Source organism: Falco rusticolus, chromosome 8 (genome assembly GCF_015220075.1).
Source record: "Falco rusticolus isolate bFalRus1 chromosome 8, bFalRus1.pri, whole genome shotgun sequence".
Classification (NCBI taxonomy): Eukaryota; Metazoa; Chordata; class Aves; order Falconiformes; family Falconidae; genus Falco; species Falco rusticolus.
Genome location: NC_051194.1, coordinates 43668054 through 43693028, shown reverse-complemented (window position 1 = coordinate 43693028; position 24975 = coordinate 43668054). Strand labels below are relative to the sequence as shown.

General features: G+C 38.8%; 1 protein-coding gene across 1 annotated transcript in view; it reads right to left on the bottom strand.

Annotated features, from left to right (window-relative positions):
- CERS6 (ceramide synthase 6) overlaps nucleotides 1-24975 on the bottom strand; it is a 124610-nt gene that overhangs the window by 31516 nt on the left and 68119 nt on the right. Inside the window, exon 5 of the mRNA XM_037398748.1 lies at nucleotides 3146-3196. Coding sequence (XP_037254645.1) covers nucleotides 3146-3196 — 51 coding nt within the window. The remainder of the gene's footprint in view (nucleotides 1-3145; nucleotides 3197-24975) is intronic.

Genomic DNA, 24975 nt, shown 5'->3' with positions numbered 1-24975 from the left:
AACATAGACACATGCTTATGCTTTATGAAAAATGTGTACACTTAAAATCAATCTTTTAAAGCCATTTCTTGGACCAATATAATATTTTTCTGACTTAGTGAGACTGCCAATAAGCATTTAATTTAGGTGTAATTAAAAAAAGGGACAAGAACATGAGCTAGCAATGAGACTACTATACTCATTATTGCAAGAGAACTCACCGGGGAAATAAAACAATAAAGATTGTCAGCTGCTTTATTAATAATATCATTACTAATTCTAAACCTATATATATTGATAATGTAGGGAGATTCTACAGATATCATGGTTTCCCTCCATGAAAGGATCAACAGTGTGTGTTTAACTTAGTTTAAATGTTAGGTTTCAGTTCTCCATAGATTCAAATTCAATAGGACTATTCTGTGCTTATAGGTAAATTGTCAGCAGAATGATTCATTTGACTATATTTACAGTAAGTCCAGCTGGATTTCTGCAATGCTGTGTTGAGTAACTTACAAAGGATTTGTGGCAAATAAGAGATTAGAAATCTTATCCAGTTAAGAAAATAAAGCAACAAGCCCCAAACTGAAAACCCAATACTTAATTCTGATTAGCACCCAGTAGACATTTTTATCTCCGACACAATGGTTTTAATAATTACTTTTTATTTGATGATTTGCTTTCTGTTGGACCCTCTCTACCAGTAGCACGATTTTAGATATAGTTAAGTTTAGTGGCCACCCTCTATAAGTTGTATCTAACTTTCTGAATGACCTTGCTCTTCTGGTAAGTCTGGTAAATACATGTTCTTTAATCAGTAAGATTCATGGTCTTTTGTCATAAATAAATCTCTTCTTGCATGTAAACACACAAAAATAGTAGAAAACAGGACTGAAAGGTACCAGTGACTGCAGCCATATCAATTCTGACAAATGATTGTTCTTAAAATCTCGGAGAGATCAAGATTCAACATTTCCCCCATTCAATTTCTTCTGCTGCTTCGCTAATGTTATTCAGTTCACCCTCCAGCCCTTGGGTGCAATCTAAATCAGTATTTCTTATGAGGCTAAATGAACAAATCTGTTCAACCTTTCTCAGATCAAGATTTTTGGTCATTCTTGCTGAATTTTCTCCACTGAACTCTTTCCAACAGGTACGCAACCTTCAAGAGCACCCAAACCTAAACACAGTTCTCCTCCCGTTCAGCCTGTCCAGGGCTCTCCACTGTCACAAGGGAATTATGCGCCTTTCAGACAATACTATTCCTCATACCTTTCATACCTTCCAGTCTGGCAATGACTTTTTTTTTCTCCTCCCTGCTCTTTAGGGAAAATAAAATAAATAATAATAAAATTAATAATAATAAAAAAAAGCAGCAATATGCCCTAGACAGGTTACAGGTTAGACTCCTTAAATTGTAAACTCTTTGCTGGAGCTGTTGCAATTCAGGGTCAATTATATTTGGATAGCAGCTAGTACAATGCTTCAATGCTCCCTATCAAGACTCCTGGATGCTGAACTAAAGAAAAAAAAAAAAAAGCATTTTAAACAAGCTCAGGTTTAGAATTAGAATCAGACTAATTAAAAAAGATACCAAAAGTTATCCTCAGAAGTTATTAAAAATTTTGAAGACCATCTTAGTAGGTCGTATTTGAAACTTTTGTTACCTCTGATTTATAACAAAAGGGAAAACTGCACTTCATAATTTTAATCTCTTGTTGCCTTCTGTTATACAAAGGGCACTAAGAAAACAGGTGGCTCTTGGCTTTCCCAAGTACATTCCTAGCCCATACAAATGATGATACTTTTTCTTTGAAAGGGCTACCTTACTGTTATTATTATAAATAATAAAAGGGAACACTGAATTAATTCACTGATTTTCATAACATCCATGTTGAAAGTCACTTTTATCAGGCTAGGAGGCAAAATAAGGCAGTGGTACAGCCAAGGCAGAGTTCAGGAGTTACCGTTTTTGAAAAATACCTTGAATCCTTTAGAGCAGGTTGACTGCTCTGTTTAAATACATCCCATACTTTAACAACTATGTCCAGTAGCACAAACTAAGGGAAAGCACAGGACAGGTTTCTCAAAGCTGTTAGGGTATGCAAACTTTGAAAGCCACTGTTCAACCAGATAATGATAGATAAAATTTCTACCCTTCTTTCACATCTCCTGCTCCTTCTTCCCCTGGCAGAGAATAGTTTCTGGAGTTGTAGGGCTACAGTTAATCCTAGTGTTACTGCAGCACCTGCATGTCATTCGAACAGCTGTGCTTCTGTGCAACATGGCCAGAACTTGGACATAGGAATTAAATATTCCTGGAACTAGTTAAAACCTTAGCAGTGCAGTAAGGAATAAGTATACTGTTATTGTTCTTCTGAAGATTTTTTTAAGGAAACCAAATTTCAAATAAGCAAAATTTTTTTGAAAACTGAAAGAGGGAATGAGTGCAGAAGGACACAACCCAAAAGGGCATTTTCACTCTTACAGTGGCATTCTTCTCCTTAGTAAAGGAGATAAATTACTTAAGTCCTTTTTTGAAGTTAAGTTCTAATACTTTGACCTAGAACAGAGAGAAACACTGTTGCTTTTTGAATCCATGAAAATACAGGCATTGCTGAAAATAAAAACTTGAAACTAATCTCAATTCTCTCATTAATTTTTCCTTCTTTCATTGCAGGCTTTCATGAGGCGAGGACCAGACAGACCTTATATAAGTGCCTAAAGGAGAAACCTACCTTCTCTCTTCAGACTCCTCTTTGATGATACCAATTGCCAGGGATTAAGTCTCACTCTGTATGCAGTATAACAACTATGAGAACAATACTGGCTTTTCCCAACCAATTGAATCTCAGGCTTAGTTAAAACTTTCACTATCCTCAGAACTTTGTACAAAATGACCATTCTACCACCATTGCAGACGTCTGCTTTCATGGTTAGATATCCCAGGTCTGTTTTCAGAGCCTGTGCTTCATTTCAAAACAGGCGTGACAGCTGTATTCATCTTTCCCAACTTGAACTGAAGCAAGATGGGGAGCATCTAGCAATGTTCTGAAATGCTGAGTAGCTCATTCACACTAACATATTGACACAAAGATCCACTATACTAAAAACAGAGCTCTGCAGATGTGTAATGTTTGTTTTTAGGCAGCACTGTAACTTTTACCTGATATGGATACCCGTTCCAGCACTGTCTGGTATTCCAGAGCCAGGGTGTCTGAGAGAGAAAAAAAGAAAGAAAAAAAAAAGTCTGTACACACCATTTTGGGCAATATAAATGTATATGGTTAATACAATTGAAGGACAAAACTACATGAACAGCTTAAAATTTGCAGATTTTGATAGAGGCTATAAAAACAGAATACAACAAGGAAATTCCTCAGTTTCACAGCATGAATTAGAGCAACCTGCCTGTTCACAGAGTTTTTTGGTTGGTACCCCATGACCTTACTTTTGCAGGACTACAGGCTGAATGTAATCAGCTTGTGCTTAGGTGGTCAGATCTCACATTATCTTCTCAACAGCACAGGAAATCTTGGCCTCAGTCTGCCAACAATCAAATATTTTAAAGAACGTTCCTTGCATATGCTGTTACATATAAGCATCCTTCCATACAGGATCCACCCTTTATCCCAGTCACATCAGCTCAAGATATGAAATCATATCTTTTGCTTTCCTGGCTAAAGACATGACAGTCCAGAGATGACAGATATTGCTATCACACAGAAAAGAGTCTGATATGTTAGGGCAACTTGAAAGCTGCCAGAGACAAATTTACTGTAGCATGCATCTACAGACTCATACATTGCAAAAAGCTGAGCAAACTAAAAGACTTGGGAACATGCAGCTCTGTTATGCTTCCTGTTTCTTTACTGCTTGCACAAGATTTGTGTGATTATTTCTTTTTCAATGCCACAAGAAAGCCATTTAAATCTTTTCTCATAGGCATGCTGTTTCTTTCAGAGTTCTTTAGTTTTTATCCCTTTTCTGTGCAACTAAATGGACTTGAGATAGAAAATACCATGTGGGCAAGCTCTTCTACCCAACTTACTCAACCATTAAGTATTTCCACATTGTGTAAGAAGAATATGATCAAATCAACAGCTACCAAGCAGCCGCATTTCCCTTTTTGTGCATAAGCAAAAACAGATATGCATGTCTTGCAAAGCACAGCTGCATCTCAGGTTCTGGCAGTATCTGGACTTTGAGAAGCACTTGTTTACAGTACAAGTACCCACCCACTAGGTATCTCACTAGAAACATGAAAGAAAACTGTGGATTCAAGATCTTTGTGCAACTCCTTTACACAACCTTAAGTGCTTTACATGCAAGTATAAAGGGGGAAGAACATCATCAGTAAATCTCCTGGATTAAGGCACACCTACCTTTACAGCATTGAATGCTCGTGCAAGATTACATTTTTTTTTAAATAAATCCTTATTGCATGAGTGAGGGCATTTTAGTGTTCTCACCATCAGGTGGAGCAGTTCAGCTCAGGCAAAGCAAAATAAAATCGTGCAAAATACAACGGGTGGGTGTTAAACCAAATAAAATGAACACTAGGCAGAATGTTAAAGCCTCAGGCTGAGAATCAGACTAGGTAGGAAGGATTTGTATCATATCAAAAGACAAGTTAAATGCTAGTCAGAATTATAGCCCAATTTCCAACTGATACTTAAGTTCTAATTGTGATTTGTTTTATAGAAGACCCTTATAGCCTTTTTTTAACAGTGATCTAATATGATTACTGAAGGCTCTTCATAGTTTTTAAATGTGTCTTTCACATGGAAAATAAGATGAAATAAAACTTGCACAACCATACCCAGTGCTCCTGAAATGGCAAGGAATCATCCCTACAGTAACCTGAGCAGTATACCAACAGTTAAAGTAACAGACCTAGAGTTCTGATACTCCTCTCACAAGGATGTGTAAGAATGATTAAAGTCCATCCAAGCTTCTCCTTCCCTCTATTAAGAATAATTATTTTATGCAAGCAATTTATTTGTTCAAACATCTCCACAGTCTTTACTGTGCTGAGTTCCCCTCATTTCACACAACAAAAAAGGTCTTTGGAAACAGCCACAGCCCCTCTGCAAGTGTTACTAATATGCAGAATCTAAAATATTTCTGTCTGACAGCTGCCTAAATTAGATCCATTCAAATATTGCAGGATAATTCATAGTTTTAGCCAGGCTTGAAAAGCTCTGTCTTTCATATCAGATTCAACAAGAGATAAGAGATGCTTCCTACCCAATTATTTTGCTACATAAATTAGAGGTGCTAGCAAAATGCAGTTTTCTCTTTCAAATATTGTGACATCTTAAGGCTTCTTCAGAAAGATGCTTGCTGTAGGAGCTGCAGATACAGAGGTTTATGTGCCATTAAAATGCTGAATGCTAAATAAAATAGGCCTCACTAGAGGAACCTATAACCACAAAGCTTCAAAGGATACCACACACTGACAAAGTAATATATGTATTAAGTCTCAAAGACCAACACATTGCAGAACATCTGCCTTTTCTGAGCCATGTAAGGCTCAGAAAGCCTCACTGCCACCTCAAAATGCTTCTGAGAAGCTGTTTGGAAACCTGATGGATCCTATGTGAGCAACAGTGCCTAAGACAGCAGTGCACCTACAACACGTTCTTACACCTCTTTCCTCCCCAGTCTCGCACCCCCTTGACTTGCCTGGCATCTCTGAGTAGACTAACAGTTGTAGCAGCAAGAGGACTTTGCTTATACTTGTCCCGGAGGATTTCAGGGAAGAGGTAAAGGGTGAGCTTGGTTTAAGCACAACATTCCCCTCTGACCTCCAGAATGAACACAGTCCTAGGCTGAACCTAACTTCTCCATGTAGACCATGATTATAGTTGGAGCAAGAAGCATTTTTTTTTAGTGCTCTGTGAACCTCATAACTGTGGCATACCCTGTTGCAGGCTTCAGCAGGAAGAAGAGAATCCTAAAAAAGCCCACACAGTCTGCAGTGTGACACCTAGACACGCTGGAGAAGGGTGGATTAATGAAAAAAGACCTAATACTGGCATTCTCAGGGCTCAGCTGAGCTGTGTGTGCTCACAGGATATGTATGTGAACTTCCTCACACCAGGCAAGCTCACCATGGAGCAGAGCCCAGCTCTACCTGGAAAGTCCCATGATAGACAGGGAGAAAAATTCAGTACCTTGGCTTTGCAACAGATCCTTTCTTGATTAACATAAAAAGTGTGCTACTGTTTCCACTACCTGTGGAATATCCAAATTTCCATTTTTACTTCTTGTTCTCAGTATATAATCTCTGAGGAAGGGAGGAACTGGGGACTGGAAAAGAGAGGAAATGCAAGATCCTGATAACAAAAAGGCACCCTTAGGCTAGAAACAGAACACTAAAAACTTCAGTACCAATTATGTCGGGCACAAAGCACCAGCCTTACAACACTGACACTCTCCCTTACAGAACATAAAGGAGTTCAGATGGAAATGTAAGCTTTACCACACTTTGGTTTAGTGCCTAATCAGTGAAGTATCAATGACAGAGAAGGATGATAAACAGCTGTTGACTGTTGTTATTTACAGCTCTATTATTTTCTTTTTCTTACAGAAAGATGTCAAAAGCCACATCAAACCTCTCTCCAACTCCATTGAAGCGAGCAATTTTAAAGAACTTCAGAAATAAAACTTCTCTTGAGACAAGGGAATGACTGAGGATTTGGGGGAAATAAAAAAAACAAATTACCTGAGGTGTCTGCATGCTTAGCCAGAAGCTTGGGGTTGTTTTGCATCCATTGTCCCATTCACTTACCTTTAGAGAAAGCGATTAATTGGGCCCTGGCTTTCAGAAGACCCAAAGCAATTAAAACCTGCATGTCTTGCTCAAAGTGCTGCTAGTAGCTATTATGTCAAAGGTCAGTTTTGATAGTAAAAGGAGAGAAAAAAAACCAACTTTAATTTGTGACCAGTTCCCTACACAGCTGATCTAGCTGAAAGGTATTTTTGTGTGTATTTTATCAGGGAGGCAATAGGTGCACCTGATGAGGTATTATTTTAAAATAACAAGGTAAATTTTGGTTCATCATACAGTAATCAAAATAACTAAGAATACTCCCCTCTCATCCATATGTACCCAGCAGAATCAACTGAGTATAGGAAACACACAAAGGCCACAGGCTAGGTTCTCAAACATGTGGAGGGGAGCTGTTTATGTCATGAGCAACTACTTTCCCACACATATCCCATCAGATGCATGTATGCCATGGGTGTAAGTGAATTCCACGTACATTTTATAGAATCAGGTTTTGACTGTAAATGTAAATATATATACACATAGGTCACATACATTTGCAAAATAACTGCTTTTGGGCAGCTAAAGTTACTTCCACGCTTTATCTCACTGCAAGGTGCTATATCAGCAATGGAGTAATTTTTCCTTGTTCCCAGCACAACTAAAACTCCCAATATGCAAGTTGTACCCACAAGCACTGGTGTTGCTTTGCCCGTGGAAGTGTGAGCCTATAGATAAACAAGAGACATGCAGAAACTGAATACAGTGTTCCTGGCACTCATTTTTCCTTTTTGTGGTCCACAAACATGAAACAAGTAACATATTGTAGAAACACTTCCAGAAGTACATCTCCATGCCTCATGACAGCAAAACCCAGCTCTTCACAGAGCAGCTTCTGCCCCAGCAGAAAGAGCTGTTATGTGCCCAATTTACTCCTGACCACACGAGCATGTTGTAACTCCCAAAGGGATTATTCCTAAATTCCCAAATAAGTAAGAAAAATATTCTGACTTTTCCAGCAGATAAAAGAAATACAATCTGCTTGCTGTTTTTATCAAATACAGCATGTAAAAATCTAGGCACATCATGAGAGAACCCCCACATCTCACAAAAGCTTATTTATGCTCAAAACCACATTTCAAACCAAAATGAGACATCCTCAGTCCAGAAAAAGATTTTAACTTGCTGTTGAAATTAGAAAACTTTTGACCCTGTAAAACAAAACCAGCACAATACAGAAATCCTCAGCATTCACTGCATATATGCTTACTACTCCGCAGTCTCACAAGGACAAGATTATATCTGGCTTGGTTAACGTATTTGGATACCGCTTTACATAACTTGTCTCCAACAGCAACAAGCAATATTAAGTGGAACAGAAATTAGCACTATTAATTAAAGTCAAGATAAGACATATGTCTGGCAAAGTTCTACCCACCTAATTTATTTAGGGCTTATATGGGCAAAGATGTCTCATGGCATTTGCATGACTCCTTTCATCAAGCTAGAGCAGTTCCTTGCTCTTCACAGAAACAACTGAGGCCAGAAGATTTCCTCTCGATCAGCATTTACCTAGCCCCTCAAATGCTGTATGCAATTTGCTCTTACTCCTAGACCTAACATTCACTGTCTGATACACACGTATGATGTATGACAGATATATATACTCTTTTCCTCAACAGCAGCTGCCTTCTCCCACAGCAGGCAGAACACCATCTTCTGCTCCTGTGGACTGATGCTTCACCATATTCTGAGATTTACTTCTTATCTACCTAAGGGTACAATTGAAACAGCAGAGGAGAAGGAGACTACAATCTTTCTGTTGACTGAAAATATAGAAATATTTAATACTTTTCACCTCTTTTTTATTACCTAGGTACTGAAAATTACAAGCTTTTAAGAAACAGCACATTTCATAACATCAGCAGAAAGACAATTATTCGTAATTAACAGTTGTTCTGGGGTGTTGGGTTGTGGTTTGGGGTTTTTTTTTGCATTTGATCTTTTATGCATTTAAATTAAATAGTGTCTCGATGTTCACTTTTTTCCCGATTATGGTTGGGGATTATAGTATTTTTTTCTTTTTTTTTTTTATATATTAATAAGCATTCCTCTTGCACATCACTTAGTTGAATAAGCACTTGCTTAGAGGGGAATTACTCAAATCACTTGAATTTTTTCCTGCAACACCTGCATGCTCTTGGCATGGTATGCTGAATGGCTGCTGACATTAGCAAGCCAGATTACCAGGCAGCACAAAAAGAATCCTTCTGTTGTTTCCCATGCCAGGAGCTCTATGTTCTAGTGTAAAAATGACTCCACCAATTTATGGCAAAACCAAGAGATTTTTTTAATAAATTAATCGCTTAGATGTAAATTCCACAGTGACCCTGCATTTCCTTCCCCATCTTACTTGGCTCAATGTGAATCTGTGTAAGTGTAGACTACTGCAGCCTTTCTCTCTTAAGGAGAGTACATATCCATGAAAACATTTGCTTCCGCATATAATGTAGAAACTAATACACTTTTTTTTCCTCTTAACTACAGAAAAACACCTCAGTATTAATTGTTGTAAAATAAGTCACAGTTTTATAAGTCACAGAAAGTGACCTTTCTTTTTTCACAAGTATCAATACTTAGCAGCATTTTTCTCTCTAGCAGAAAGAAAACTAAATTCTTCCACTTTTTCCTTGATTTTTAGAAGAAGTTTTATAAAAGAACCACCAGAATGTTTTGAGTCAGTTATGTGCCCATACTTTTCCAAAGTTTCTATCATCTTCCACTAAGTTTGCCTGGCCTTCAGATTTATGATGTCTTGGAAACTTTCTCTGATTACCTAGAAATCTGGGGGGTTTTGTTGTGATCCTCTGAAAAATAACCCTGGATAAGACAGGATCTGAACCATGTTAACATCATCCCTTGCTACTGTATTTGTTTTGCTACTGCTTAAGCATTTCTCATATTAAAGGCTTATCGATTTAAAAAAATATACCAGTTAGTTTCCAGTCTTTGCTGGTCGCCTGTGCCAGGCATTGAGGGCACATCCATAGCAGCAAATGATGCCAACAGCACTGACTAGTATTGTTTATGGCAGGTTGAATTGCAGAATAAATGACTCTCTGCAAGCACCAGTGTTTAGTTACCTACACATTAAAATTAAGTGTACTTCCCTCTACCCACAAAAACACAAAATTCTGACAAAAGACCATGCTGGGAACAAAGGGAACTCAGTCCTTCCAGTGACTGGTGATTTGACTTGGGATGCAGTTGCTTCTCACACCAGGAATAGCATTTTCATAAATTCTTCACAGACCCAAGCAGACTTTCATATGTCTTGGCACAGCGGACAACAGAAGTGAAGACAATGTGACACATTGCCGATGAACCTCCCGAGGTTCTCCTCTCATATAATGTGTGCAAGCAAGCTGTTACAGGTTTCTGCAGAACTGGTTTTTTTTATTTTTTTCTCAGGAGCTCAGTGCTTTGTTTCTGCAGAAATAAGGTGTCTAGGGGGAAAAATACTTTTGCAATGAAAAGCACTCAGCCTTTCCTCTCAGCAATCTGCACTGCTGATTTCCAAATGTAATTAAAAATGATACGTCTACTAATCGGAAACTATAAAATATACGGAAGGACACATAAGAGGCCAAGATTAACAATGATCACTGGAAGATGCACTTGACATTTCAAATACAGATATGTGTGTGTGCATAAAAATATTTTTAGAAAAAATATGAATTCAAGTTTGGATTTATTTACATAAAATGATGTCTGAAAGAGGCAGAGTAAGCTCCATGCACTGCATACATCCACTTTTCTCTTTAAAAGTATGACATACAGAGATCTGGTGTTTATGTCTTGTGCTGATGAATGCGCAATTTCAAGTTCCAAATGACATGGAAAATGAAGATGGCGAAAGGAACAGATAATCCCAGAGAATCCGGAAGGGTCCTACTATTGAAGCACTGCATGCATTGAACAGAAGAGAACATTCCAGCTGGAGAAGCTGATGGCTGTAGTGTCTCTTTCCCCTGCTCTGACTAGCCAGCCACCAGCCCCCTTACTAGGCCCAGCCCCCAAAATATTTGCTTTCATGCGTGTGTACCTTCTTCCTCTGACACTTCCTCTGCTAGTTGCTTTGTAGTAAGCAAAACTTTTTAAAACTTTTGCCTTCATGTGTAATGGTAATGTTTTCAAAGACTATTTTGTCATGAGCAAGCTGGGCAGCCAGTGGTGCTATGACAGTTTAGAGGCGCTGAAGGTTTGTATAAATATTGTAGAAGCCAGGCTAAAGTTCCTATTCATTTGCAGGTAACAGATTTCCCAGTGACACTGCTCAATGTATTTAGTAGTTACTCTATCTGCACAGTAAGAAGAGTGCATAAAAAGTAGTGGACACATTTGGCCGAGCACTCCGGATGCCTGATGACACTTCAGTGAAGCAAAGCTACTGGCTTTACAGCTGCCTTGTATTTTTTGATCAAAGAGCCAGACCACATCAATTAGCCTAGAATTTCCATCTACGACAACACGCAAGTGTAGGTCTGGAATTTGTTTGTAAAGAGAGAGTGCTGAGGTTTACACTTGGCAAACCGTACCTTGATGGGAGGGTGACCTGTATAAAATGATGCCTTTATGAGACCAGCAAAAATCCCAAGTGCAAATTATTAAAACTTAAATAGGTCAGTTCACTCCTGGTAGATCATTGCAGAGCTGCATGATTTCAGAGTACTCCTCATATTTCTACAGGATGCAGCTTCAACTAAGCTCCACAGTTTCCAGTGCTCTGTGCTCTGATACTACAGTTACTCAAAGGCATACAGGAAGGTGGTTAATAATTAAACTAATCATTATATATTTACTTTCTGTAATTATAGCTCCTATCTGTGGCTGCTCTGCTGGATGACTACATCTGTCTGACTCTGGCCAGCTGCTGACTTCCATGCCATGTGCTAATGGGAAGTGTTTACCACATCCCTCATCATACTCCTAACGCTGACTTTTGAAAATTCCCAGGGAGCTGCTTTCCCTTGTGGGGTTCACCGTGTGCCATAAGGGCTTGCTTCATAGACATATAACATGCTCCATCACTACACGCAGCCCACAAAGGGAGACAAAGTCAATTTTTAATAATAACAAAATGACAACTCCTTATTAAGTGAGCACTGGGGTACAATTTCAAGCACAAACCCAGATGTTTATGACTGTGATATTTACAAACCTACACTGCCTACTGAAAAAAAGCTGTATAAAGAAGAACCAAAGAAAAGTCCCCTCCACCTTCCACTCTTCCAATGGCTGTGTTTTGCTCTACATTTGTGTAGGCGCATTGCAGCAAAAGGTCTCAAAATCATCCCTGACAGTCTGAAAATTAGGAAGTTATTGCAATTGCAGAATTTCTGATAGGAAATACAGGATCTCTCCAGTTCACAGGGCCAAGATTTATTCCCAGAGAGGCAAGGGTGTGTTGGAACACACAGTGCCATTACAGGCAGCTAGTGAGGAAGCCTTTGAGCAGAGAACCCCTCACTCTCAGTGCTGCTACTAAAGCCCTGACAGAAGAGCTGACTGCTCCTAAATACAGAGAATACCAAGTCCCACCTGATGACCGAGGGAGCAGAGCTCCTTCAGACAGGTTGCTGGAACGGGTGGGCCAAAATCAGCCCATCTCCAGCCACACTAGTGTGATTGCAACTAGATAAGGACCCATTTCTAAAGCACTTCAGTCACTGGGCACAGCTAGAACAGGTATAACTCTAAGCAACAATGAGTAAGGACAGACTAAAGTAGCCTCTTCCTCTCCCACTCCTGCAACCATTGCATTTTTCTGAGGTTAGTGCATATATATACAGCATCAGGGCAATTCACCTGTGGGGCTGCAGGTCTTTACTACTGAACTACTTCTTGATGTATTTAATAATGTCACAAGTACTAAGTACTGCCTGGAAAAAACCCAGTGAGAAAATCTCTCTCATATTTTATTCTCCTCTAACAGAATGAGAACAGGGAGGAAAGTTAAGTAATTTTAATGTAAAAGCACAGTTTGCAAGGAAATGTTTCCTACTCAGTTCTGAGTCCGTGGCCATGATAACATTTACTTCAATAGAGCAAAGGAAGACAGTCAAAATATTTTCCCAAGCCTTTAAAAATATCTAAACCTACATAAAATTTTATGTCCATCTCCTCTTTGTTTTTCACCTTCCCCTCCCACTGACACAAACCTTTTATTGTTTCCATTTGTCATCCTCCTGGTGGATCTATTCAGACATAACTTTTGGTGGTCTTCTGCAACTGATCTATTAAAACAACTACCAGCAACAGGAGCAGCTGGTAGAGATGAGAACAAAGGAACTATACTTATAACTACAGAATTAGTATTAAGTTTTAGTATAAAACCATAAACAGTAAATTTTGGCCACATCAAAAACCTAGAGTAACTACGCAAGAGGAGAGAGTTTGTTTTTCCTCAGTTTCTTGAGTCTACAAATCTTGGGAATGGGACAGGACAACAAACAAAACCCAAAATCCCTGGGGAAACTCCTTAAGTCACATGTGAGATAAAAGCAGTTAAAAAACAGAAGCAAAACTCTAAATTAGATTTGAACTTAAAGCATTATTTCTCTGCTAACTTCTGTCATTGTTCAACAGCCAGTAGCTAAGACCATCAATAAGCAGGAGAAATGAGAAAACTCTCAGAGGTGTAAGAGAGTAACAATGGAAGGAAATAAAATGCAAACCCCCAAAACCCCAACACCTCACTGATAATGTACTTAATTAACTGGCAAGCTTCTTTTTCCTACCACTTTAAGGGTAAAGTGAAGCAGCTTTATGACTTGAAGCCCTTATAGTGAAAAAATACATATTGTTCTACAGGTTATACTAGCTTAAATGAGAATACAGCTATCCTGCTTCAAGTCACTGCCCCAATAGCGAGTTCAACTCAATAATGGCAACTCAAATCACCAGTCAAATTATTAATAACCTGCTTTTATATTCAAATGTGTACTCTTTGCTTGGGTTTAATTAGCTGCGGAAAATAGGATGGCTTCATTTGTAAGACAAGCAAAACATGAAAAGCTCCTGGCAATAGAGAAGTGCTGTGCTAAATACTTTGCTACAGGTATGAATGAGCCATTTTAGTTTCCAGATGAATTAAAACTATTTTTATCATTAAATTGCCCAAATATAACACTTGGGGAAGTACTTCTTCTAGATCTGCCATTTTAATGTATAGAACACTGAAAAATATGTATCTTTCAGAAAGCTAAACTGTCAAGAAGATGAATACTGTGCTGAAGTCAAAATTGGCAACCATTCCACAGGGGGACACAAGGTCTGGTGGCCACTCTTTCACTGCCCTGAACAACAGCGTAATGTACAACTAGTAAAGATGCTGTGTATGGCTCAGTACCAGCTTAACTTTCCAAACTTCTGATTACAGAGAATTTACTTATTTCTCTGATGTTATTAAATACCCTCAGCTGGATTCCAAGCAGATAAAGTGAAATTCAATTCTAGATACATTTTTTTAAATTAGTGTGTTGCTTTTCCTCCCCAGGTTTATGTAAAATTTGCCCCCATTGCCTACATTTAAAAGTCCTGTTGCCATCAGTGTCCAGTTACTGAATTAGGATGTCGCTGATATTATCCTTTTGCTTGCTTCTTTCAAAAACCTGTTTCTTTTCAGGCACAAATAAATTCTGTTAGCTGGCTTAGCTTGATCCTCTTTTGCCTGTACCATTCATTACCTTAACGTCCAACAGTTTACACAATGAGTTATTTCCTAAGCTGACTGGCTTTCTCTCACAAATCCTCATTATCCAAAATGCATTAATTTTCCTTGTTGATGTACACTGAAGTGTTGGAGTAATTTAAAATAGCTTCTCCGCTGACTTTGATCCTTTTCACAGCATGACTCACGATTTACATCTCAGACATCCAAAGCACTCTATTAATCTCTCCTAAATGCCCTCAACAATTTTTACACTCTTTTGAAGAGATATCTGAAACAAATTCCTTTTCCATTAGATAGGATCTAACGTTGGTCTTACTGGAAACCTTTATCCACTCATGATGCTTATTTGAAAATGCAGTATGGCATTTCTCCTTTTTCACAACAGCATCCTTCAGAAGACTCTGGCACAAGTGCTCTTTCCTGCTCACACAGTGAATTAGAAATTGTTTCATTTCGCACCTAATGCTCAGCCCTACTTTCATGGAAAGGTGTAAAAGCATGATTGGATTTAACATCCAAAATTTTTTTAGTGTAACAACTTCCATCACTTACAGACTGGTTTTGGCTGAGATAGCAATGATTTTCTTCCTAGTAACTAGCATGGGGCTATGCTTTGGGTTTGTGCTGGAACAGTGTTGATAATACAGGGGTGTTTTCATTATTCCTGAGCAGCACTTGCCCAGAGTCAAGGCCTTCTCTGCTCCTTATCCCACCCCACCAGGCAAGCAGGCTAGGGGTGCACAAGAAGTTGGGAGGGGACACAGCCGGGACAGCTAATCTCAGCTGACCAAAGGGATATTCCATACCATATGACATCATACTCAGCATATATATAAAGCTAGGGAAAGAAGAAGGAAGGGGGGACACACATTCAGAATAATGGTATTTTTCTTCCCAAATAACAGCTATGTGTGATAAAACCCTGCTTTCCAGGAGATGGCTGAACACCTGCCTACCCATGGGAAACAGCGAATGAATTCCTTGGTTTGCTTTGCTTGTGTGTGTGGCTTTTGCTTTACCTATTAAACTGTCTTTATCTCAACCCTGAATTTTCTGACTTTTACACTTCCTACTCTATCCTCCATCCCACCAGGGGAGAGCGAGTGAGCAGTTGTGTAATGCTTGGTTGCTGGCTGGGGTTAAACCATGACACTCAGCAATTTGTCTTCCAATTAAAAAAAAACAAACATACAAACAAAAAACCCCCCAAAAAACTCCAAATCAATTTTCTAAAGCAAGTAAAATCTGCCAAAAGCAGGCTTCATTTTCTCCTTGAGTGGCAAACATATCACATTATCCCTCTGTTAATAGCACAGTAAAATATCAAATATCAGCATTGTGTTAAAAGGGCTCCAGAGTGGCCTCTGACATTCTTCATTTAAATGAAAGTATTTATTCAGTACTGAGCAGATAAGCTCACTGAACAACAGTAATTACAAGGTTTCAATAATAGATAATATAACAACCTTTCAGGTATAACACAGGAAGGAAACACCACAATAGACGCAGACCAGACTAGAAGAAGTGCCCAGCTGAATGCCTGCTTCAAATAATTCAAGAATAAAGGAGACAGAGGGCAGCAGCAAGGGCTCTGGAGGCAAACCTCCTGCTTCCAGCTCTTGCCATGTTGTTGTTTTCTAAAGTCAGTCCTGGTTTAAGCCAAGGTGGTAGAAATTTCACAAACTCATGCTTTGGTATCTCAATGTTAAAACCAGAAACATTTAGCCTGGTTTAAGTAGTCTTATTCTAAGAATCAGACAGTTATATATATTTCAAACAGCAACGTAAATATTTCTGAGAGGCTGTTTCCTGTATTATTTTGTTCTGCAAAATATCTAGTGCCTATACTACAAATAGCTTCATGAAAAATTAGATGCAGCAGGTATGGCAAGAGGAGTTGGAAATGATAAATGAAATACTGACTATTGTAATGCAGCCCATTTTTCATTTTCTTCTGGTCCAAATGATGTGAACAGCACGTAACATGTTCTGCGAATGGCTTTCCAATAGCTGAGAAACTTTTACAACAGAATCAAGTCTGTTCTATTGCTAGAAAGACTGAAAACTGTCTAGGACACTGGACATTTTCAATACAGCAATTTATTTTTCAGTCTGGCAGCTGCTGGTGTTTTGCAGTACATTTTTAAAAAAATCAAATTAGACCTTCTAAAATTGACTCCTACCCATGATGAATCTCTATAGTAACATGAATCCAAAAAGTTAAAAAAGCTACAGCTACCAACTGCTGCCTTGGGGAACTCAGTGATTACAGGTGATCTTTGGTGTAGCATACCTTCCAGTGGAAAGAGTTGTTGTCAGTACTTTGAGCATGAATGATGTCCTCTTTCAATTCCCATACAATATTGAGGAAAAATAAATGTATTCTTTATTTCTAATGACAGATGTTGCCAAGAATCCCCATGAAGGATGCTCTCAATGCACTGCAGAAGACTTCTCTGAAGAATTTGAAACTATTAATTTCTGCATTCAAACTTTTTTTTTTATTTCCTCCACAACAATATCATTAATATTCTAACTAAAACTTCATTTAAACTGCAGCATGACCTTTGTTTTGAAATTATGAAAAGCTAATTTCACAATCCTGACAATCCAGAAATCCAAGTAAATGCACTTGATACCTCTGTATCTGTTGGTTTCAGAAACTGTGCATTGATCGTGAATCAGAAGCAAGGGACCAGTCCAGCTGGAGTAGAGGGGAAGACCTTGTATAGGAATCCTGTGAGTGATCTCAAAGTCCAAGGTCTTTCATTCAACAGGACGTTTTTGAGCTATCATACTTGTAAAACACAGGGCTTTTAGGAAGCACGGTATCAACACTATATACTGTTTTGTTATACATGCTATAAGAATATATACTTCTGTTTATTTTACCTGTAAACCTCATTTGCAACAATGCACAAATCCCAGAGCAGAACATTTACTGCCCAGTGACTGCAGGCTTTGTTTCAAACAGGATAATTTTCAAAATTATTTCTCGTTTAGTTTTTCATCTCCCAATCCAACCCCAGCTAAAGGAGTAACCAAAAGCTTGTTTGAAAGCTCAGAGTTCTTCTCTATTAGCAGCTTCATTCCACTGCAGACGGCACAATATCATGACTTAGTGTGCACAGTAACCCCAAACATGGCACAGCTTTCTAAGTATAGCAGTTAAAATGTCAACTTCAAAACTCGTCATCAAGCTCAAAAGAACGCTTTTCAGCAATATCCATGCAGAATCAGTGATATTAGGAAAAGAAAATTATTTAGAGTCATGCTCTGCTTGAATATCTGAACAGCTCTTTGCAGATGCAGTCACCTTTGCTGCAACACAACTCCTCTCCCATGAAATTGGCATGATGACTTCAAAAGTGTTCTTAACAATCACGGTTCAATAAAGCAATGCAACCAGCATGAGGCTTTTGAAAAAGCTACCTGGTGCATCGCCTGTAGCATGACTACAGTAAAGAGTTGCTGGACAGCTCCGAAAGACCAGCTGGCTTCAAAGCAGCTGCACCTCCAGAGCCGATCGATCACAACCCCAGATGCTGTCTGTCTTGCTGAACTGCCAAGTGATGGGGTATGGTATCAGCAATGGAGGCAAGCACCCTGTTCTCACTAGCACTTTGGAAACTGCAACATACAAAGATAAAACTCCTTATTTATTCTCTTCATATTTTAGAGAACTGACAGGAACAAATAACCTTCAGAAAGATGAAAGACCCCGATGCAAGTCTGCTGAACCACAATTGACCCTGAGAGCTAAATCAAGGTCATGGCTATCTGTTTCTTTGGGAAAACGTGTTGGTACTGGATAAAACCACCACAGTAAAAAGATGGCAACAAGAGAGGAATTAAGCAAAGCAGCCTTTCTGTAGTCCACAAAAACATGTCAAACCTGCAGACTTACAGGAATCTCAAAATAACAGTCAGTTTCAGAAGTGGGGAGAAGCAGTGTAGTGATCTGACAAGGAAAGATGAAAGTAGAAAATACTGCCATGAGGGGTACTTGAATATATGGGAAAAGGAAAGACTACATAGAAGTATATAAAATTTAGTTTCTCCCCAGAATGGTCTTGCCACCCTCCAGTGCCAACAAGCCCTGGGCTGCACAAAACAGAAGAACTGATCACGTGGAAACGGGCCACTGTGACAAACCAGCCTTCCCAAGAGAGCTGCAAGGAAAAAGATGCACCTCCTCCCAACTACCCGTCTTCAGATAATCCATGAGATTTCCATAGCTGTTCTTGAGATAGAGAGGCCAAAAACCAAATACTGTACAGCAGGTAGAAAACTACCGGTGATCTCATTCATGTTGGGCTTTCCAAGGTCAGGCCATTCTTTGCAAGGCTACACAAACCAGGTCAGGAAAAGAAAGAAATAAGTAACCAACCAACCCGGTATGCTCCATTGCTCCATGGAGATACAACTCAGCTCTTGGGGGAACAATTAAGAATAAACAGCCCCACTGTCAAAAAAGCCTCACTTACAGCTGTGAAATTAGAACCTTCCTTATTTATTAGACAAAGTAATTTGTGACCAAATTAAGCTACTATAGCATTTATAATGCATGCTGAGCATCCCACAAGCCTGCTGAGACCGTATATGGCTCAGAAAGAAACAGGTGAACCCACTACAATGAAATACATGTTTCATAATAAAGAAAACATACACTTGCTCTTTAAAATAGGAAGAATGACTCAATTCAAACTTAATTTTCCAACACCAGAAATAACTTTGGGATAATATGAGCAGTTTATGGTTCTCATCCATTTATCTTTTAAGAAAAGTTTCCTTTTAAAGGGAAGAAGATTAAACAGTATAAATGCACAGAGAAGTGCTGTAGTGATTTCACACTAATAGTAACAACTCAATTTTCTGGGAGCATCTGAGCAATAATATTACTTTGGCCAAAAGTAAGAGCTCACCACCTCTTGGAGATCCTTCAAAACGTCTTACTGACCAGGACTAACCAAAGCAAAAAGAGTGACAGCAGTTGCATCTTATTAGGTCCTAAACTTGACTAAAATAAGCCATCACCAACTTACCAGCTTAATGACCAGAAACTGAAACACATTTCCTTTAAGGAGGAAGTATATGCTAACATTTCCAAAGTGGTTTTACTTAACAGCTAAAATAAATGGAGATGTATTTGATGACATCTGAACATGCGATCACATTCAGAACAGACCTCAGGATCTTCTGAAGAAAACTGAAAATGAAGTATCAGTGATAGAAAAGAAGCAAGACACAGCATAGTGAAGCCATTAAATAACTTAATACCAAAATAGCTACAAAATTGATAGAAAGATGAATAGCAGGAAACTTCCAAAACCAGAATGGCAAATGAGACATCACTCCAGGTAAAAGTAAAATTGTTCCTGTGTCCCAGTCTTATTTCCCACAGGGTTAGCCTGTTTCCCCAAATATAACAATTCTATGACGTTGTTGTGCGTATCAACAACTATTTGCTTCCTCTAAGGTTAAAAATCTCAATAATAAAGAGATACAGGTGAACTTTATACAGAAATTAAGCAAAAAACCCGAGCACCACACCATGAAGTGACAAATTCTTTTTAGTATTTCAAATGAAGGTGGTCTGACTTCAAGGCTCTAACATTCTTGACTGCAAGCAATCCAAAATGGCATTCACAAATGCTATACCCGCTCTCCCATACTAGTCTCCCAGGGCTGCAACATCTGCATGTATCCTGTTGCTATTTTATTTCAAAAAGGCAAAGAACATGCCAACTCAGCTGAGCAGCAGAACAAAGAACCCTCAGTCACAAGAAAACATTAGGAAGCCAGGTTCTCACTAAGTACACATAGAAACTGTAAGCCACTAACAGAGCATCTCCTGCTGTCACACAGTAATTTGCTAGCTTAGTGGTTAGCGCACAAACAAGGATAAGCACTTCATTTTCTTCTTTTGCTGGGTCTTCTTTTGGGCATCCCCTCCCAAGATCTTGCCCCAGCCTACTGGAGGGGATGGGGGGGAAGGTTGGAGAGACAGCCTTGATGCTGTGTGAGCACTGCTCAGCAGTAGTCAAAACACTGGTGTGTTCTCACTGCCTTTCTAGCTACCAGTACAAGCACAGCACTGTGAGGGCTGCTATGGGTCTCAGCCAGGCCCAGCAGACCAATTGTCAACATAGACTTCACAAGACTTTTACTGCAGGGGATTCATGCTCTTTTGTGAGTTTGTAATTCTCATGGGCAATTACAGGAAGGAAACGGAACGTGAGAAGTCACCATATGTCACCTGGAAGCTTTGTTTCCAGATGTTTGTAAAGTTTTTTCATTCTATAGCATTATACACATACTGCTTAGGACCAAGGATCAGCAAGCAAGCAACATGCCAATCCTGAATTCCTCACTGTTTCTCTATCACTGAAGCTAATGCTAATTTTTCTATTTAATGGGAGCACAATCAGATCATTAACTCTTAATGAGCCAAGCCACCATTGATTTAATTGCACATATTACTGAAGAAAACAAAAACTTATCTTGTTCCTATGTTAGTGATAAGCAAAGCAGCCAGTTTAATGTCACTGCCAACTTAATGTCTTGTTGGCGCCAGTTTTAGTGTGGTGCCCTGCAAAGAAGCGTTTGGTAGACATGCAAATGAAACAAGTGGTAGTGCTGAAAAATATTGGGTGCAGTCAGAAAGGGGAAGAATTTACATATATATGATCAGAGTGGAAATATAATTGGGTAGCTATCTCTTATGCCTCAAATCTTAGTGATCTATAAAGATAAAAGAATGTTGTAATGATTTATTACCAGGGTAAAGGAACACGCTTCTGGGCATGCAGGCTATTATGCCAACTCCTAGGAAGACCTAGGCCCCTATCGTATTTTCATAATCATACTTCACAGTCATGATGGTATTTGAGGCCAAATACCTGTGTGTAAGAGTCAATGTCATTACATCACAGATCAACTTGGACACACGTCTTCTATGCCACTAACTAGGGCTATCTCATCATGCATTACCTATGAATATGAAAATCTTTCCAAAACTACAAGGGCTCTGGTACCACCCACACAAGAATGCTAGCTTTGTATTCGACAATTCCTTATCATTGTCTTTACTCTGGATTAGTGTTAGACTAACAAAAGAGTAAATACAGAACTTTTAAGATCTACATTTAAGATCACCTACTCTAGGTATTTATGTTCTGTATCTTGTAAATATATCTCTAAATACCAGATGGAACAAAATAAAATCACCTTTTTTACAACTTAATTTAAAAACAAGAACCATGGAAATAAGTTAAAAAAGTAAAACTAAAAGCAAAACCCACACTCTGGGTTTCATAGGTATAAATTACAGGAGAAGTGTGAAACAGGCAAATAAAAAAAATAATAAATCAAAGTAAACATTTACTCTGGGGCAAGTCTGTGGATGTTCTAAAAGAAATACAAAGCTCTTTTAATTTGGGCTTCAGACAAAGCACTGAAGCGCTTAGCTGAAAGGATTGGCTTCAGTCCATACTGCCAAAATGTAGTGAGACTTGACCTAATGTCTCTTTCAGAAGCTTGAAAACTAAGATGGGATGGTCACATCTAGCATTTGCAATTTTGCCAAGACTGCAGGCAACGAGAAGTGGATGGGAAGGTGAATGCTTTGCATTAAAGGATTTTGTAGGCCACTCACTCTTTAGCCCCAAATAATTTAAATCTGCTGTAGAAAGCAGTGAGTAATGGAGCTGGCAGTGAGTAATGATAGAAAGCTTCACCTTCTCTTTGAAAGCTGGTGTCTCAGCCTGTTTCCTTACATAGAAGAATACTCATCACCAAATCTGCTCTTGAAAATTATAATATTTGATTCAGAAAGTGAACTGGCTTGAACCTTCACCGATCCCCTCTTCTCATAAGGTATCAGAAATGACAGAGGTGACTTCAAATCCTAATTATGATGACCTATTTCACCCCTTTAGGGCATTAGCCACCACACTGCAGGGCATGTCCTGAAACACAGTGCTATGGGGTGCCGGGGTGGAGTGAAAAACCCATTAGTCACCCAACATCTACTTTATACTCATTACCTAGAAAGTTAACAGTTCATTTCATCAAACTGCAAGTTCTGGTTTGGAAGAACAGAGACAAACATACATTTCACTTCAACAATGACAGACTCTCTTTGGGAAGCAGTGTCTCATCCCACTATTATATCACTTGGTAATATAAATAAGATAGCTAGAATTGAAATTATTAATTTAGAGAGGACTTTAAGAAGAAGCAAGAATTTATAAGGAACATAAAAAAACCCCCAACAAAACCAAGACCAAGGAAACAATTTCATCTTTGAGATGCTTTGACACTGAAATATCATTATTTCACTAGTTACAGAAAATGACAGCAAAACCCCTAATAAAATTAAACCTTACAGCTCTGTAATAATCATTAAGTTATTTTGATGCAAAGGAGAATAAAAAATTTAAAAAAAAAGAAAAAAAAGACTGAAAGCACACAGGAGCTGGGGAAGGCAAGAACATCTCATATGTTATCAAATATGATAATTAAATACTAACTCCTCTATGGTAAAAAAAATTCTCAAATCTGTTGCTCTCTTATGCATACATACTAAGATGTGATATGCAGGTGATGCAATGGTTTGGCTGAGTATCTGGAAGGCTGCGAACTATTCCTCTGTGTGTGGTCCATTTGTGAGTAAGAAAGCGACTACCCTGCCTTCTCTACTCTTACCACAGAATTCTCTCACTTCACTGTAACTCTTGAAAGGGGCACAGATGCCCTTGATATTGCAAATGTCTGTAAGATGTACCAATCACACAGTGGCACCCCACAATTAAAATAATCTCTTGACTGAAGAAGGCAGACACCAATGGTAGAAGTTGCATTTTTACTGTTTCTTTAGGCCAACGAAAAGGGAAACAATCAAAGCAGCTCGGTATGATGTAAGCCATCAACAGTAGACATTATAAGAAGCCCATTCATACAATATCACCTCATGAGTGACATGTTATCACAACAAAGGCAAAGTTGACAACATATGCCCATTTAAGTTAGAAGGCACCATGGACAAGACCAGTACAAACTCCACAAAGGTCTCCCTGCCTTGACAGTTCAGTGGTGGAGTTGGCAGAAGATGTAGGCGAGTGCTGTGAAGCAGCTGTTGTATGATCCAGAGACTGTGGAAAGCAGATGTCCATATGGATAGAGGGAGGGAGAGAGGGTGGAAGCACAGGTTTTTGTGCGTTTTACATTGCTAAAAATCATCATATACAATATCAGCACCTGATCATGACACCATGGCCTACAACAAACAGCTGCATGCAAGACACCCTACTGCCAATCCTCTGCCTTCCCAAACTAAAGGATATTAATGAGTTCATGGCGTACTTTATTCAACAAAATGGCCCAATCTATGTGTCTTGCAGACGTGACTAAGGCAAAAAACTTCTTTAAAACATATAGGTTGATGGGTTCTGTTGCAACAGTGCAAACTTTGAAGACAAAGCTTTGTCAGGCACTTTTTCCTTGTAAAGTGTTTTGAAAACAGTGTTCAACAAAAGTAAATTATTTTTTCTTTTTTTACTTTATCTATGACTTAAGAGCATACACCTGTCACTGGAAAAAGACAAAACCCAACAAAACAGTTTGATAGAGACACAGCTTTCAGTGAGAAGAAAGTTTTTAAATCTCCAGCAATGTACTCTGCAATTATAGCACAGCAAAAGAGCTGATATACCATGTCACATGCAGTTGTTACTATAAAGGCTTACAGGTTGCTTTATTGGGTGCAGAAATTTCTTTTATCTAGATCAGCCATTAACTGCAGTCATGGATAGTAACAAAGACAAGCTTGCCACAGCATTTTAGTGAGAATTAACATTGCTTTGAATGCTGGCTTTATTAGCTTTCATGTGCTTCTGTAGGGAAGCTAAAATCAAAGCTGAAACCCCAGGCCTCTTTCTCCTTGTGAGATGCTCTAGCAAGACAAATTTAATAACCTTTAATGCAGTTAGTTACTACCATTCTAAAAATAAATTAATATCGGCATGCATGCCACACTGACAGTATCTCACTTTCAGAACTAAAACAAAGTTGACAAGTCTGCTAACTAATTACTGCTTATTAAGCTTGGGCACATCTTCCCAAAGAGCTTGTCAGCTCTGCAAAGCCACCAAAGACCTTATGGCATCCTTTGCAAGAATGGTGGTTTGCCAGATCTTCCTCGGATGGGTTGGCGGACACAAGGAAACACAGACATCCCCCCTTCTGCTGATAATGGGCTGATGCAGTAATATCGCTTTATGCAGCAAATGGGTAAGGTGACAGTAGCAATGATTCATGTGCTGAGGGCATTACAAGAAAGGTGTTTTCAGAGAAAAACTAAAAGGGTGAAATTCACCTCTAGGCAAAGGGCCAGCACAAAGCAAAGGACCTCAAAACTAGCTCGAAGTGGTGCTTAAGTAATTGACGGGCTCTGGGCCAATCTTGCAGGTAAAGATGAATTTCA